We start from the raw sequence: 17,897 nt of genomic DNA, 5'->3' as shown, positions 1-17,897 counted from the left end.
AGATTTCGAATACTTATATAGAATTAAATAATCCAAAAAATACCTTCCGGCTTGTTATTTTAGGGGAGATCCTGAATTGTGATAAATAATATTAGAGTGATCGCGCCCATCGAAGCTGAGATTCTGCTTGCTTGGGAGGGGGGGGGGGGGGGAGTTAACGCTCGAAAAGAGGGTAGAGTGCTTGATCGAATCCAATCCCCCTTTTTTTTATAACTACACCAAGGATCCACATGGTGGAATATCATTAGTCTGGTGTAATGCTGATCCAGTACATCCAATGCAAGATATAATTTCTCCTTATTATCACACTACATGAATGATTGTGTGGAGATTGCTGAGGATTTAAATCCGAGTTGGCTTATCCCAGTCATCAGTCCATTGGGGGGTTTTGGTTTAGTTGATTTGGGTCTGCCCATCCCATTGTAAACCCCTATTTTTTAAAAATATTAGGTGAACTAGGTTCACCGGACCTAAAATAAAATCATCCTAAGTTGACTATGGACGTCGTCCACTAATAATTTCTCCCGCCTTCCAAATCCGGGAGCTCTATCTAATAATTTCTCTTGCCCTCCAAATCACGGGGGGGGGGGTGTTGCAGCGAAAACGCGGCTCCCGCTAACCAAAAATTAACGGCCCCGGTTAACGTCCACAATGGATAGTCCCCTTATCGTGAGTCCCACGTCAACCAGGGTCACGTTTGTCCAAAGAAAATGAGGCGGTGACCACATGAATCTCACACCCTACACGACCAGAGATCCAACGGACGTAACTAGCCCACGTATCAGAGGCCTCTCCGGTCCGTATCGTCCGGAAATTGCCCCCCTTTCCCTTCCGCCCTCCTCGTGACCGTCATCAGATCGCACGGCCTCCCGCGAATCCCGTCCGACGCTCTTCCCCTCTCTCTAAAACCCTACGGTGCTCCGACTGCATCCCCCGGTAAGGGCACCGAGCCGCTCGTCGCCCTCCACGCACCCCACGGTGGGGCCCGCGGGAGTCTTCGTGGTCCGGTCTCTTCGGTAGCAACAAAGAAAAAGCGAAAAAGAGATAGAATAATCCAAAACTCGTACGAAACTCCAAAGGCCGGACGGGCGAAGCGGCTCAGACAAATCAATCAAATCGAATCAGCGACCAAATACAGAAATACAAGCGGAGTGCGGAGTGGGAAGGAAAGGGAAACTAAAGGGGGAAGTTGAAGGCTTTTCCAGGAGATGGGAGAGATGGAGGAGAGAGAGAGGCATGTGTACATGGCGAAGCTGGCGGAGCAAGCGGAGAGATACGAAGGTACGGTGTTAGCTTTGTTGCTTGTCTTTCGGGTCTTACCAAAAACGGGAAGAAAAATATCTGGGTTCGACGTCGAGTGTTGGGATTTTGTGGTGAATGGTTGGTTTGATTATCTGGGTTAGGCGTCGAGTGTGTGAAAGTTTTGACATTTTTTTCCCCTCATTGTTCTCTGGGTTAAACGTGGAGTGCGAAAAGATGGATTTTTTTGGTGGAAATATGTATTTTTCGGCTTTTTGCTTTTTCTTTATGGATTAATGTTTGAATTTCTGATTGATCATGAGTTGCTGGACTTGTTCGTTTCGGATTCAACTGCAGAGGGTGAATTTGTTTTCTTTTTCATGTAATTTTGGAATTTTTTTTTGGTGGTCAGTGGGCTCGTTTGCTTCATCTGAGCAGCATCCGGAGTGGTAAATTTGACATTTTTAGGTGCAAATTTGTGTTTTGGGGTATTATTTTTTTCTTAGTAGCACTGAGTTGTTGGTGAATGGGGTGGCTTTGTTCTATTGGATTGTAAGTTTTTTTTTTTCGCCCGATGGAGTTATTTACTTCATGTGGTGATTGGTCAACATAAATGGACTGGGTAGATGTGGAATATATTAATTTCTTATTAGTAAGTGGGGTAGGTGTATCCATTTGGGTTTATAAGAGTGGGCCAATTTTGATTTTGGGGTAGCTTCGGTGTTTTATAATGGTTTCTGGATTTATGGGCGTGAATGTTTGTTTGCTTCAGTTTAATTTTATCTTTGGTTGGTCTTTATTTGGAATTCCTTTGGTAAAAACTTGTTTTATTATTTCCAGGTATTTGGATTTATTCATCACTTTATTGGACGCATGGTGTTTATGTAGCAGCTTTAATCTTTATTTTCATTTTCTTATGAATTTTCTATTTTAATCGAACTCCTTATGTTTGATTCTTCGTTTCTCATCAGTGGGCAATTTATTTATTATTTCTGTTACTGCTGCTTCTACTACTACTCCTCCTCTTTTATATGGGGATTGATCTTATTTTCTCCTGTTGGAAGTCTGAAATATATTTGTGAGGGCTTCTTAACTGAAGATAAAATCATGATAAATGTCACGGTTTCAAATTTTTAAATAGCTTGATATCTAAATTCTTCTTAAAACATTTCATGAACCATGAAGTTTTCTCTTTTCTTTTCCCTTCTCTTGGTGATCTTCATACACTGAGAAAAAGATAGTTGATTATTTCTCCATGGTACTAAGTAGTTCCATATCACATTTGGCTATTTTGTAAGAAAGAAAGATCGGTTTTCGTTGCTATTAGCATAATCTGTTTAGATAAAACTGTTTAAAGATATGCTGTTTCCGACCAAAAACCAAAAAAGACTTTTGATCCTAAAATTCAAACTCTGATTCTTTTTCCTGGCACCAATATAGGGCTACCACCATATGCTGTCTGCTACCAGCTTATATGGTTGATGTGCTTGGAAATTAATTATAGTTCTACAGAGTTTATACCTGTTATCTATTCTCACATTCTTTCTTGTGTGTCAAAGAGAAGTTTCATTTGTCATGTCTCAGAAATGGTGGAGTCCATGAAGAAGATTGCTAGAATGGACATAGAACTGACAGCAGAGGAGAGGAATTTACTGTCAGTTGGGTACAAGTATGTGATTGGTCCGAGGAGAGCATCATGGAGGATCCTCGCTGCACTTGAAGAGAAGGAAGATGGAAAAGGGACTGAGCAAAATGTTAAGAGGATACAGGACTACAAGAAGAGAGTTGAAGATGAGCTTGCGAAGATCTGCAACGACATCCTGTCCATCATTGCCATCCATCTCCTTCCATCCTCCACTGCTGGTGAATCCATTGTCTTCTTCTACAAGATGTAAGTTTCTTTTTTACTAAAATTACACGTTCCTTTTCTCTTTAATATCTTAATCCATTGATGCATGGATGTTGATTCTTGTTGGATTAAGTATGGCTATTCGCTATTAGTTCAATACGACTTGTTCCCATGATCATCAGCATATAATCTTGTTACAATATCTTCTCCCCTTCTGTTAATTTTACCATTTGACTAGAAAGTATTTTACTTATGAGCTTTCGGTTCATATTTTTGTTGCTGTAGATATCCGATAAATTTTCAAGTGTTTCATAGTCTGCACATGTATGCTGATGCTTACGTAGAAGACTTATGTGCTATTGACTTGATGAAATAATCCTATTGAACTAGCAATCTTGAGACTAAGATGCATACTGCACAGTTTGAGACTTTGAATTTATTTCTGCTTATGACTTATTGCTTACAAAAGGCAATTAGAAAGCACCACCAGTTCACTGTGCAGGATGAACTGGCTTTTGCACATTTACCAATAATCAATGTGAGATTGTTGCGTCATCTTATTATGAACATGTCGAACCAAATTGGATAGCAAAGAAAGGCATCTTTTTCTTTTTTTTGGGCCTGGAGGGTAGGGGGATATAACCTGGGCATTTGGTTGTCTCGCACTTTAGGCTGCGGGTCATTTTCAACATCTACTTTCCTAAAATTTCTGCTGGTAAGTTTCACATATATAGGGGGCCAATGTGACACTGACTGTAGTTGTTAAAACTGTTATACTTTGTCGTGTCATACTTTGATTTGAATTGAGCAAGCTTGATATTGATGAAGTTATGCTTGCTCATTAAGGTTAATACTTTTTTTTTTGTCTGAATAATTGTTAAGGCTAATACTAGGACTACATAGTAATAACCTAACACCATAGCAGAATTCCATATATGTAACTAAATAATAGATTGTCCAAATAAATGGAGATAACAAACAAGAGCCTCATGCGATATAGTCTCTGCTTGGCGTGTAGAAATGCTTGAAAATGCTTCAAAATCTCTTGCAAATACCAAAGTAATATAACTATAGTTGAGGTTGCAACATTTTCAAGTATGCCGTTGTTGATTATTGGGCCCGACTTCAGTACAGTGTAAAATCATGTAAACTTATCAATATTAAAAAACCTCTTTAAAGTTTGTCACTCATAGATTTTATGAAATTCTAACAGAGCTGGTTAAATTTATAAATTCTGAAATGCATATCGTTGCATCCTTCCTACAATGCATTTCTGTGTATCTTGAAACTTTGAAGTTGCAGCTTATATTATTTACCTAATTACCTTAGACAAATGGATGTTTGAAAAAAAATCCTTTTGATTTTCATTCTATTAAATATTGTAGGATAGGCATTTTAGTTTCCATGCTTTAGAAGTTCCCAACCCGCCAAGTTGTAAACATCAACATTCCAGCTCACAAATGCTGCTCCAAATAGGGGAAGCAAATATAGGATTTATAGAACCCAAATAAGTGCATGTATGTGATATAAGAAATCTGACACTTTTTAGATTCTGCTATGAAGATAGATGGTATCCTAACTGAGAGATACTATCTGCATTTCAAGCATTTTGATGATCGCGAAATGAATCACTGGTTAGAGAGATATAAGCAGATAAGGTTTTTGGTTTTTATTTCAACATCATCACTCGATGTGATCACACGGGGTGCATGAAAAATTATTAATGGTGCTAATGTCATGTCATCGCCTGCAGTCCATTAGAGTGCTAGTAGTTGATAGTTGTACCATCCTGCTGGGCCTATGCCATATCAAAAGTAGTACTTATGGCACATCATGCACACGACTTTTCTTATGACCCATTAATTAGCAGCAGAAGGTGTTAGATCAAATATATGAAATTGATGTGGTATGCCTTTTCACAGAACTATAAAAATATATTATCACTATATAGGTATCGAGTTTCCATAAATTCAGGTTGTAAGCTAGTGTTTTTTTTTTTGGTGAAAATAAGCTAGTGTTTCAGACACTGAATAGTACTGAAAGGAGAACTGAATATTGTCCTGGGTCTCTTATCCGTCATTAGCAACTAAAGTTTTATTGTAAAAGAAGAAAATTAAGATGACGACACTTCAATTACTGCACAAATGCATTTAATAAATCTTAAAAAATTTAATGCCCTTTGTATTGCTGTCCGATTATTGTCCTTTTTATTAAGGGTGTCTGGTGGTTAGAATCGATATCACATCCTGCAATCACTTGCCCGCACATGTTTGATGGTCCAAGTTTGAATTATCAAAGAATGGGAAACTATCATAAGTTATTGCCTCAGAGGCATTAGATCAAATGATGAAGATATTATCTCATAGAAGCTATTGGATAAAAGCCTTCCACCTACTGTTCACACGTCTTGCCAAAGCGGTTTACATGAACCTTAAACAGCTTCTGATCCCATGTCACCCTTACCTTTTTTCATCTTTCAAGTGATACCTACATTTGCCCTTGGTTCTCTCACTCCTCATCGCCAAACTGTCACCCCACTCTGACTCTCCTCTTTTTGTGAAGTCTCCACCTTGTTCTCTATCATTGCGTTCTCTTCATCACGCACCTCCACATGTAGCAACAGGAGAGTATATGCAGATGTTACTGTTAATGAAATTGAGAAAAAAGATAGAAAAATAGACCCTAGCATTGAGTGTCAGCAAGCAACTGAAAAAAAAAAAAGAGATGGTTGGATGATCAGGCTCCCTCTGCTTCCTTGCTCTCTCTCCATCTCTTTCACACTCCATTTGTCTCTCTATTCTCCTGTATCGCTACGTCGTTGCTGACAAAAGCAGTAAACCACTTTGTCACCTCTACTTGTGCTTTGCTGCTTTCATTGAGCTACTCACGACCCATTGTTTGCCATCAGCTATAGATGCACCTTGTTGCCTTTTGCCATACCATGCTATGCTAGGCATACTACCATGCCTAATATCACCTGACAATGGACCATCAAACCTGCTGCTATACCAGTCCATGTGGTGGTTCATGTTGCCATTTTTTCCACTATTTCCAAAGGCATTCCAGGCACTCAGGTGAGTCGAGGAAATCTTTAATTGCATCAACAGTCCCCAGGGCAAGGCACATCTACTAAGGGGATGCCTTTGTGATGCCTTAAAGCAAGAGACATTTGGGCAACCACCTCTCCAATGTCCGGCAGTAGTTTTGCTATCCTGCTTTACGCATTCTTTCAGAGCTCTGATTGCTTTATTTTGTTGTAGATTTTGATCAATTGAAGCCTTTATTAATATAGGCTACTCTAGGATGTTCAATGGTTTATTCTTTTGTGTTATATGTTGTTTAGAGACATGAAACATGTTTAGGGAAGTGGTACTTTTTTTTCAAGTTTGATCTTTGAAGCTAACTTAAGATGTCCAGTGGTCTATTTTTGTTGACTTTTGTTTAAAAAAAATGTTATGGGAAGTGGTCTTTTGATTTCGTGTATAAAAGATATGAAACAGGATTTCTAATATTTAAGATGATTATGATTTAGGATGTTGAAAATTGAATATTTAATCTTACAATGATTGTGTTGCTTTAGGTACAAATAGTATTTATTTCTAATGAATTATGGAGCTTTTCTTAAATTAGTGCCTTGCTTTCTTTAGGAACATCCCTTTTTGGTGTCTAGTGCCTGAGGCAATATGGGGGACTTGTTGGCTTAAGTGCACCTGTTGTTTTCAACAACCTTGATATTTGCTGATTCTCATGCTCATGTCCTTGCTCCATTGTTCTGCACGACAACATTGTCTAAGCTTGCTAATATGCCCCATTTGCTGTGGTCCTTGCTTATCCTTAGCCATGTCTTGCTATCCTTCATTACTACCCCTTGTTCCTGGTTCACCAATTGAGTTTGGTTGCTTGCTGCAGCACCCCACTCTTCACGCACGCTCGCTGTTGTAGTTGCAATCACCATGCATGCGGCAAGCCACTAGTTGCAACTATGGCATGTTCCTATATTACTGCCCCATTACAAGTATGGCATGAGGCAGGTGTCATGATTGAATCACTCACTGTGTTATCTGTCACCTAAGCTTCCAGGAAATTGCCACAGCATTTCTACTAAAGGTTTTGGGATTTGTATGTGTACATAAAGTAGATTTAGGCAAGTTTGGTGTTACTTTTGCATTTTAAAACGTTGTTCTGAAAAATTAAATTTATTTAAGTTCATAAAACATACTTTCCGCTATGTATTTGGTGTTTGGTAATTACATATTGTACAAACTTCTTTTTGGGGACGGGCTTACCATATTTGAAAGACAGGTGCAGTCTCACAAAAGAGGGTGAATTGATGTGGTCATCTTGTCCAATCAATAAACCTTTATGAGTTCTTCACTCTCTCTCGGAGGCAGCCCAAGCATCTCATGGGGTTGCAATATGTGATACCAAATATGTTATAACTGGGGTTTTCCTCTAGAGCCAATCAGGATTTATTGAATTTATAATTTCTGAACTAAAGGTAAACTTTTTTCCTCTCTCTCTCTCTCTCCCTCCCTCCCTCCCTCTCCTTATGAGTCCATTTTCCTTTTATAAACATCAGGAAAGGAGATTATTACCGATATTTGGCTGAGTTTAAGACTGTGAATGAAAGAAAAGAAGCTACAGATCAGTCACTGAAGGCTTATCAGGTCTGTCGAACTTGACAATACTTTGATTTTCATTGATCGCTTTTTTCTGATGAATGTTTGTTATCTCCTCTAGTGAGAATTTGAAATATCCTAACAAAAGCTGATGTTATTTGCAATTCAGGCTGCTACTAGCACTGCTATGACAGATCTTCATCCCACCCATCCGATAAGGCTGGGCCTTGCCCTGAATTTCTCTGTGTTCTACTATGAGATTATGAATTTGCCTGAAAGGTTAAATCAAAACTTATTCTATTCTTTCTATTTCTATTACTTCGATTTTTGGTTAACATGTACAACATTACTATTGCCTGGAATTATGGAATCAAATAGATACAGATTATCTAATAACAACGTAATATGTCAGTGTCTTATGTATTGCTGTTTCAATTCTTTGTTTGATGTATAACAGACATTTGGTTGAGCAACAATGCTCGGGCCTAGATTTGGTCCTAACCAGTGTTCAGGTGCTGAACGATGCTGGGCGGTAGAGCACATCCATACCAACATGGTATGTATGGTGTGAAGGCTCCATATGCTCCCCATACAGATACATGATATAGGTGCTGTACTGACTCCAACAGTGTACCATGTGCCAGTATGTGGGCATATACCATACAGTAGGGGTAAGGGGTCTGATGCCGGGACTTAAAACTTAGGTCATAACACAATCATGTGGAGGCATCAAACATTTTTTGTATATTGACAGGATGATTGTCACTAGACGTGGCACGTGTGATGCTCAAATTTATAAATTTTCTTCTAACAATTATTTTTTCTGAAAATGAATTTGCTCAATTTACTGATATTGCCATGTTGGTATTCATTGTCCTGAACAAATTTCAATGTGTAAGAAGACTAGCTTATGTCATCTATTGGTAAGTAAACAAAACTAAATCTCATACCCAGCATAATAAATGCCTGTTTTCTCTTAATAATGCAGTGAAATGTTTCTAACATTCATCTATTCGTGATTGAGAAGTCAGAAGTCCACTGTGCATTGTATTTTGTATTTTGCAACACTTTGTGTAAAGGTTACTCATATGCGGAAGTGTGTGGATATGTGTATTCCCATGTACAAGAGCTACTCTTTATACGTGGCTGCATATGATTCCTTGCAAATTCTCGTTGGATCTTTTACAGAGCATGTCACTTGGCTAAACAAGCATTTGATGAGGCTATTACAGAGCTCAATTCCCTCAGTGAAGAATCTTATAAGGACAGCACACGTATTATGCAGCTTCTTAAGGATAACCTCACATTATGGACAGCAGAGGAAGGAGGTAAATTTGTACAGAAGTTGCTTCTTTAGTTCTTTTGGCTCTCTCTCTCTCTCTCTCTATCTCATATATATATATATATATAGTGCATATGTATGTGTGCATGCATGTATGAATACTATGTATGCATGTGTGTATGCATGTACATATGTATGTATGTATCTATATATTCCATGCATGCATTTGTATATGTATGTATGCACTAATTCATGTATGTATATATCCCTTCTATTTGTTATCTGTTGTAATTGAATTCTTTTCCATGAAAAGGCTCCCCCTTTTCAGAATTTATGGTTTAGTTGTGCAAATGTAATCTGCATATTATTACTAAAGAAATTGATTATTTGATGCCTAAAGATTTTCTAAGTGGTATTTTTATATAAATATTGCCTGTGATTAGCATTGAATATGGAGTCGTGATCTCAATGGTATCGGTATATCTTCTTTTACCTTGACGCACACATCCATCTCCTAGAACCCATGTCAAGTACATAGCCGAATCGGATATGCACAAGATAGATATTTATCATTTTTTCCCAAACGGCAGTTTTTGAATGTCATTTTAGGGTTGGGATCTATGAGCAATGAGTTCAACTTACTAAAATTAAATTGAGCTTTGTTCTTTTTATATATGGTCAAAAATGTGTATATAAAAATAACTTTGCAAAATTTCATACCTAATCTAATTGGGAGGTTTGGATGAGAATGATGCATATTGAAGGGCTTAAACAATAATATGTTTTAATGTTTTCTTTATACAATATTTAAATATGATATTTTGGTTAATATTATTTCTTTTCTATGCACCAGCATTTCTGCTTTTCAATCTTGCCAAGTCAGACCCTTGAACATTAGTCCTCATCTGATTCTCATGTTTGTGTTCATGCAACATATCCATTGAAATGATGCTAAGACATCATAATTATTGTCTTTTAGTTAGACAAGTGCCCAAAAAAATTTAGTGTTAGGGGTGCTGTAGGCACAAATCCCTGCTGAACATAAATAAAGAGATAATGGCCACTTGCACTGATTTGGTAAATTGCTGCTTCTCATTGAAATGACTTCAGGGATTATCCCTCTCTCTTTTGTTAATTTTGAGCCTTCACAGAACAACTCATCAAGGCCATGGTGTGTGTTTGGGGGTGGGGGGGAGGTGTGAACGGTAAGAAAATTCCCGGGGGAGGTGCAAACAGTAAGAAAATTCCCTTATCTACTGTTAATATTCCATTAGGCTGCAAAGGAGATGATGCTAGCTTTAATCACCCATGAGTTCAGCAGCATTCCTATTGTATGATTAATGTTGACTTGTTACAAACTCTATGTGATCAGTTTAACCTTTTATCATGATTGAACGTAGGATGCAGAGGAGATCATGCTAGCTTTAATCGCCCATGAGTTTGGCAACATTCCTATTATATGGTTTATGTTGACTTGTTACAAACTCGATGTTGATCGGTTTAACCTTTTATTATAATTGAATGTGATCATTGTATTTGTTTTCCAAATATCTTTTGCTGTGACATCATCGGCTTAAACTTACATGCCTGCCTTTTGTTGGCTAATCTCTTCTCATCATAAAATGTTGTTTCTTTTCATTATTTCCAAATCTTGTTTATGGAGGTTATGTTCCATTTTGCAGGTGAACAATCGAAGGGCACTAGCAACGATATGGAGGTAAGGCTTTTGCAGGCGGTCCATTCCCCAGATATTCTTTTACATTGTTCAAGATCCACATTATAATAAAGCTAAGTGAAAATGATAAACTGGTTGCTACTAAAGTAGGATATACAGAGTATGGAATTTGTGAGGGAAGTCTATATTTTCCATTCCATAAAGCAGCATACTTTCATCCTAGAAGCTCGTCGACAAAATGCATCTTTTTGAATTACTTGCATGATTCTCCAGGATGATGAGCTGCTCGTGTGTGGCCTCTGATTGAATGATCTTCATTTAAATTTGATCTGATCTCACATGGATCAGTTTTAATTACAATGCGGATCTATAGCAACATCACCTTAATACCAAATTTTTGTATACGCTTGAACTGAGTGGTGGTTTTTGGCAGGAATAGTTGGTCTGTACGAAGGGAAGGTCTTTGGTTGAGGCCCCTGTACTGCTGCTAGTGAGGGAGACTAGTGGCTCTTGTGAGGCTGGAAAGTGAAGAGTGCCTTTCTTTTCTTTTGAGTTGGATCGATGTATATTTACAGCTTTCTTGCATATATTAAGGTTCCCTCACCCACAATGTTCTGACCTGTTCATGTTGAAAAAAAAAAAACCAAACTGCAAACTAAATTATGGGAGCCTGTTGCAGTGATCCTGGTTTTAGATATCTTGCAGTGGAGTATGATTTCTCTTTATTTTCTGGTGTGACATTTGTTTTCAGATAGGTCCGCATGCTTCGTTTTGGTAGCAAACTGATTTCCTTTGGATCTTTCAGTGCTAGCAACCTAAATGGCTGCTGTTGCAAATTAGAGCTGGATGGAACCATGGCAAATATTTATTCAGCAGTACCTCAAGGAATTTGGAAAGATTAGTCTTCCTGACTGCTGAGACCTAATGTCCTTAGGCTGGAAATATTAACCTGCCCACCTAAGAGGCAAGTTAAAACAAAGGAAACACTTCCCACAACTGTGTTATTCTTAATGGACAGACTGCCAAAAGAAAAAGAAAAGGAAATACTGTTTGATCATTTTTTTCGATAGCCACGTTCTGCCAAGGATTTTCACCTCTTCTTCTTTGTTATGTGACATCAACTGAAGCTCTGTTATTCTCCTCGACATGATTCTTCTTGCACGGCCAATTTTGCTCGCTAAAAGACCAACATCACTAGAGTACATCCATAGACTCACAGAAGAAAGAAGATAGAATATACCTAGCACGAACCGAAGTTCCTGTATTGAATGGCAATGGCAATAGATCAAAGTTGCACACCAAGATGGTAATAGAAAAATTCTAGAGAGAATCAGTTTCAATGTGCACCATCCAGTATGTGCCACAAGCCTCCCACCTGCCTCTTTTTTTTCGTCTGGAGCATGATAAGGAGCAGGCTGTTTACGATGACTTTATAAAACGTCCGGCGGCCCTGCATGAACAATACTGTCTTCACAGATGATATTCTTTTGGATTTATGTACAGCAGATTTGTGCTCTTTGGACTCTAGATCTCATGTTCGCACAAGCATATGCTCATGAAAAATAATCACTTATTAATTATATTACACCTGCAACAAAAGAGGCGGAAATTAAACATCAGAATATGTCAAAAACTAGTTCCAATTTGAATTTTGAGATCTTTCATCAAATATTTGTCTATTTCTTTATGTGTATACATGGTTATTTAATTCAAATTATGAAATATCATAGTGTTGCCTGACAAAACTCAATGGATAGACTGCAAAACATCACCTGCAGCAATTTGTTAAACAGTCACATTAAAAGAAACTTTTCAGTTCATCTGTGGAGACCAGTTTATGTAAATATTAGAATTTTGATTTTGGTGCCCTTAGTGTGCCTGGGTTGAGTCTTGATCATATAGGCATATCCAGATATAACAAAATAGCGTAGATATAATTGTGTAGAGGTCTAAAAGGAGCATGACGCTAGCTTACTAGTGCAATTGTTATCTTGGACACCATGCTGAGAAAAAATTGTGCGAGAAAGAATCCAGGCATCCCAGAAAAGTGTTGTTTTAAGTGAATACTCCTAAAATGGCAGGTTAACCTAGCTGGATGTAATAAATGAAACTTTAGAACTTCATAATAATTTTTCACTAGAATACAACAAACACCCTAGGATGTTGCTCACCCACTGGCATTCGCTTATAAGCACTTCTGACTAGTTTTCCAGTTAATCTCTTTTTTCTTGTTTCCAATCTTCAGGCTAAAAAAATTTATGATTTGTCGTCTCTAAAATTTGTTTATATGTTTATTGCAGATCCACCAAGCAAATGGGAAATTGTTATTGATGCTATTTGTTTATATTCAAACACTTTACAAGAAATACTTTCTTGGTTCTTTGGGAAACCTTGCTCTGTTGCTGTTGCAGTTCAAGATATCGATCTAACCTTGCGTATTTTATCTGAAATGCCCAGCTAACACACTTGATTTCTAACTTTGAAATATGTCCTTTTTATGTCTTATTTGGTATAAAATTTACGATTAACCATGAGTAGCTCACGTTAAGAACTCTAATGTCACAAAATAAGATTTTAAATTTGAGATGCATGTGTAAGCTTCTAAAAAACCACATTTGGCACAAATAAATCAAGAGATCACATAACATTTTGTACGTTCATGACCTTTAGGCAAAGTTCTTAAATCAATTTGTCATATATATAAATTCTCATTTCTCTCATCTGTGCACTATCTGGTTATGCAAGGTTGCCGGCACCACTCTATTTGGGTCGTTAATGGTCTTTGGGATCTTCTCTACAAAAAGAAAAATACAGTACCTTATGTAAACAATAACTTTTATATAAAATACCAAAAAGCAAGTAAGCATTACGAATCACAGGCACAAATATATTGACGTGCAGATGGATCATATATATTTTTTTCAAACTTCTTTATCTGCAAAGAGTAAAATTTCATATGATTCTCATTCATATAAATATTTGAAATGATTAGGCTTCCTTTCAAAGTTACTGCTCCCCTGCCACACTTCTGTAACTCAGAAAAACAATAACAAAAAAAAGAAGAATTTCTCTTACATTAACCTGATTTATCCACGTCTTTTTCCGTACTAGCAGTGGAAGTTTAGAAGCAAGCATCCTTATGCTCAAATCAGCAAATCTAACTATGATTTTCCACCTCGTTCCATAACACTATGTTTATCCAAAGAAACAGAATAAGCAACTTCTCTGAAAATGTCAGGAAACTCAATTTGTTTAGTTCATATCTCATAAAGTTGCTAGACAGTTTCCCATTGAAGTTTTTTTCTGGTATTGTGCTTAGAATTTTAAATTCTTAAATTGAAGCACTTGTCAAAATGCTTGTATTAAGGTTTAAAGCATTAAAAGAAAAAAAAAGAGAGAACACAAAGTGAAAGCATTTGCAGTTACGCATTAACTTTATTTAATTCAAAATATATCTTGAGAATAAATCCACCATACCATCTGATTTTTGTGACTTTTGAGAGAAAAATTAAGAAAAAAAGCCTTTATATGCTCGCAGAGCTCTTTGGACTTCTCAAGGTTAACTGCATGCCCAGCATTCCTGATAACTACTAGTTGCGAGTTCTCCTGTAAATGCCTGTAGTTTTCAAATGATTCATTCTTTTTAGATAATAATTGTCCGATAATGCCGCACAGTCTCTGAAGAAAAGTTGTATCTATTATATGCTTACCGTACCTTTCTAATCGGTGAGCCAATTCTAATGGAAATATTCTATCTTGTTCTCCCCATATTATCAAGGTTGGCTGCATAAAAAGAAAGATACAATTTTAGGGACACATTTGATAAAAACAAAGTAAAATCAATAATGGGGGAAAATTATGCAGCCATGGAATACACAAAAAGCACCTTTAGGCTTTTGCTTAGGCTATAAAGTAGCATCCAGTTTTCCCTTTGTATCATATGGGAAGTCATTGGTACAAGAAGATAGAATCACCTGAGTTATTTTGGGAAGATCCGAAAGTTTTCTATCCTTGATTAAGGCATTGATCAACTCAGTCTTCTCAGTCACATGATCCTTGCACATCACCTAGCATTAGAGATAAATTGAACTGTGAGGATTTACTTTCCATGCCACATTGCTTCCAGAGCATAACTCTCAAGAATTCTTTCAGTAAGAAATCTTTGAGCTCCATGAAAAGTGTATTGTAGTACTTAATGGTTGACAACCAAAAGACCTAGAAAATACCCCAAAAAAAGGAATATATTTGCATGCCATTAGCTAATATTACTAGCACAAACAACACTATAATAATATCTAAATAACCTAACTAGACACTACAAAGAGTACAAAATGGAAGAACCGTGGATGGTTTCAAAATTCGACTCATAATTAGTTTTAAAAATCAGTATTGAGTGAGAATTTTTTTTTTAAAAAAAAATAAAAAGTAATCTCTTCAATTCTAGTAGCTTACTATCAACTCCATACAATTATGAAACTAAGTTTTGCCATCCAACCTGACATATAGATCTCAAAGTGCAAAACCAATGTGGTCAAGCAACTCTAATAACTAAAACACGTGAAACGAGATTATTGTAAAATGGCAGCCTCTTTAAAAGAAAGAATTCAGAAAAAAAAAAAAAAAAACATTGGTTGTAATGGGTGTTAAGTATGTGCGGTGACCTGGATGTAGTCCCAGATACAACAGGAGGGCATGACACGTGGCGGGTTGCAGAAGGAGAGACGGACGAGCTGGCGGAGCTTGTTCGGCCGCTGGGGGAGAAGGATGCTGGTGGCCTCGGCGACGTCGGAGACGACAAAGAGGCCGGCGGCGAGGTCCCGCTCCTCGAGGCAGACGCCGGCGGAGATGAGCACCACCCGCTCCACCGCCTCTGGGAACATCGCCGCCATCTGGTATGCCACGAACCCCCCGTAGCTATTCCCCACGACCCCGAACCGCCGCACCCCTAGCGCCTCCATGGCCGCCGCCAGGCATCGCGCCTGGTACGCATCCGACCGGTCCGGCCCGGGGGCCTCCGAGCCGCCGAAGAAGAGGAGGTCGGGGATGTAGAGGTCGAAGCCAGATCGGAGGAAGGGGCGGACGTAGCCGGCCCACTGCCACTTGGCGTTGGCGCCGAAGCCATGGATGAGGAGGAGAGGGGGGCGGGCGGGGTCGGGGGATTTGGGGACCCAGAAGTGGACGGTGGCGCCGTCTCCGAGGACGGTGGTGGTCGGGCGGAGCCCGGCGGCGGAGAAGTTGCGGTCGTAGCACCGGTCCCTCGCGGCGGTGAAGCTGAGGCACCGGGCCATCTCCGCGACAGCGGCGGCCGGCCGGAGATCGGATCTCTGATCTGATGCTGGGCGCGTTGGGGTTCCGAGGTGGGGGGTTGGTGCGGCGAGGGAGGAGGTGGCCAATAGGCGATGGGGAATTTGGGGGCCCTTTCTTTTTCTTTGGTTTTTTTTTCTTTTTTCTGATTGGAGAGAGGATCGGATTCGAGATCCGCTGGTGTTTGCTGGTTCAGGTGTGTGTCCAAACAACCGTTGGATCAGAGATGGTTGGAAGCTTCCGGTCTTTATTCCTCAATAATTGCTCTTCATTTCTTTTTATTTTTCTCACTTTGGTGTAAGAATAATAATATAAATAACAATATGAGCAGAAAGATGCCAAAGTGGGACACCGGCTAATAGTTGTATGATTTCTTATTGTAAGGTATAGTTAGAGTTTACTACTAGCAAATGGCTATTTTGAATGGAGAGGGTAATTGAGCATTCCTGAACTCACAAAATGAAAAAATTGGACATATTCTGATGGTGACTAACTTAAATATCTTCTAGAGATGCTTTCATGTTTTGTTTATAATTTTTCTTTAGTTTTAAAATAAAAGAAAAAAAGGGGAAAGAAAATTTTCAAAAAGAAGAACAAGAAATGATGAGTATGAAAAGTCTTAAAATTTACGAATTCATAAATTTTAAAGTTAAAAAATTACTAGATTGTTTAAAGAATTCTCTGCTCATTACCTACTTCTAAGCCAAAGGATGATAAAATGTCTAATGAAACAATATGTTGGTGTAATTGTAAATTATTAAAAACAAAATATGCCGATTGCTAATATTCGATTGGTATATTATTTTCTCCAATCAATACTCCTAAAAGTTTATAATTTCAATCACTTAAGCAATACCATCGCAGAGTCTCACAAGAGTGCAACTAGAGCAAGATGGATCAAAGTATTAGTTGAACAAATCGATCGAATTGTTTTAAGAACAGAAATTCAAGCGAACCTTATCATGCAAAGAAATTGAATCACTTAACTAACCAAATTTAGCATTTCCAACAATGGCAATCCGCCAGCCATATTCACAACTATAAGGCAATCAAGAAGTTTCGCTTCTTTCTTGTCTCCTTCTAGTGATTTTTTTTCTCTTTTTCTTTGTTGCCTTTCTCATCTTCTTCTCTGGAACAACGGTAAAGGAGACAAAAATTAAAATTATTTATGTAGAGTATTAGAGCATAGCACCCCCAATATTGACTTTCTGAAAATTGCAGGAAAAACTTTAGGAACGTTCGACACGAGGCCTTATCTCTTTTCCTCTCGTGGAAAGCCACTTCAACAAAGTGCGAGCCAGCCTACTTCCATCTTGCTATCCCCTAAACTATCTCCTTCAATGAACTCTTGACACCTCTGCTTTCTTGCATCTTTTGGACAGGGTCCTTCGGATCCTAAGCCTGTTCTATCCCTTCATATTCTTTTTAAGTTTGGTGGAGCTTGTCCTTTTTTTTATTTAATTCGAGCGCTATCAGTATTAAACCAATCTCCTTTCCACGAAGAAGCACACCCACCAGGCTATAGCCTAATATTTTGTTTTTCATTCTTTTATTCTCCAACCATTTTTCTCATGTAGTTAATTGCACATGTATTGCGTGTGGCAGAGAAAAAAGAAAAGATTTCTGGAGCAGAGAGGATTGAAGCTCCCTAAGACGGAGGCAAGGAGTTATACTGTTTGAGAAAAGGCAATTTAATAAATATCTTAAATTCAAGACACCGAATATAATAGTAAAGATGTCACTTCACAACAATAGGGCAAGAGCAACACGTGCAACTACCTTAATTAAATGACCATAACAAAAAAAAAAAAATAATTTTGTCACTGTTTTGGACAACCGAATAGCAGAAACATTATATGTAATCATAGCAGGCCTTGCTTTGCTACTCTATGTGCTTGGTGTATTAATTAGTCAACCAGAAATTCCTCT

General features: G+C 38.2%; 2 protein-coding genes across 11 annotated transcripts; one reads left to right on the top strand and one right to left on the bottom strand.

The window, feature by feature from the left end:
- Window positions 1-771: 771 nt before the first annotated feature.
- Window positions 772-11,389, top strand: LOC103701545 (14-3-3 protein 7). Of its 3 annotated transcripts, none has more exons than XM_008783653.6 (7): window positions 772-1,281; window positions 2,824-3,130; window positions 7,668-7,755; window positions 7,877-7,986; window positions 8,896-9,035; window positions 10,672-10,706; window positions 11,098-11,389. In XM_008783653.6, exons 1-7 carry the CDS (start codon window positions 1,209-1,211, stop codon window positions 11,101-11,103), a joined length of 759 nt encoding a protein of 252 aa, XP_008781875.4. In that variant the 5' UTR covers window positions 772-1,208; the 3' UTR covers window positions 11,104-11,389. The 3 variants fall into 3 exon arrangements, with proteins under 3 accessions (XP_008781875.4, XP_088577980.2, XP_026658211.1); XM_026802410.4 differs by lacking the exon at window positions 772-1,281 and adding an exon at window positions 1,946-2,079; XM_088721854.2 differs by lacking the exons at window positions 10,672-10,706; window positions 11,098-11,389 and adding an exon at window positions 8,165-8,263 and having other exon boundaries at window positions 8,896-9,026.
- Window positions 11,390-11,507: 118 nt separating this feature from the next.
- Window positions 11,508-16,204, bottom strand: LOC103701544 (uncharacterized). 8 transcript variants are annotated; one of them, XR_015987110.2, is made up of 7 exons: window positions 15,326-16,109; window positions 14,639-14,731; window positions 14,380-14,447; window positions 14,142-14,280; window positions 13,740-13,889; window positions 12,040-12,252; window positions 11,508-11,923 (listed from the first exon to the last, which is right to left on the bottom strand). XR_015987110.2 is itself a non-coding variant. In XM_026802409.4 (6 exons), the coding sequence occupies exons 1-6, from the start codon at window positions 15,950-15,952 to the stop codon at window positions 12,247-12,249; spliced, it is 1,041 nt and encodes a 346-aa protein (XP_026658210.4). In that variant the 5' UTR covers window positions 15,953-16,204; the 3' UTR covers window positions 11,508-12,246. The 8 variants fall into 8 exon arrangements, 3 of the variants coding, with proteins under 3 accessions (XP_026658210.4, XP_008781871.4, XP_008781874.4); XR_003384588.4 differs by having other exon boundaries at window positions 12,012-12,252; window positions 13,740-13,853; XR_603186.6 differs by having other exon boundaries at window positions 13,740-13,853.
- Between the last annotated feature and the right edge of the window lie 1,693 nt (window positions 16,205-17,897).

Source organism: Phoenix dactylifera, chromosome 5, assembly GCF_051530095.1.
Source record: "Phoenix dactylifera cultivar Ajwa chromosome 5, Ajwa_hap1_PhDact_Kaust_v1.1, whole genome shotgun sequence".
Lineage (NCBI taxonomy): Eukaryota > Viridiplantae > Streptophyta > Magnoliopsida > Arecales > Arecaceae > Phoenix > Phoenix dactylifera.
The sequence above is the reverse complement of the archived record's forward strand: the minus strand, read 5'-3'. Positions and strand labels throughout refer to the sequence as shown.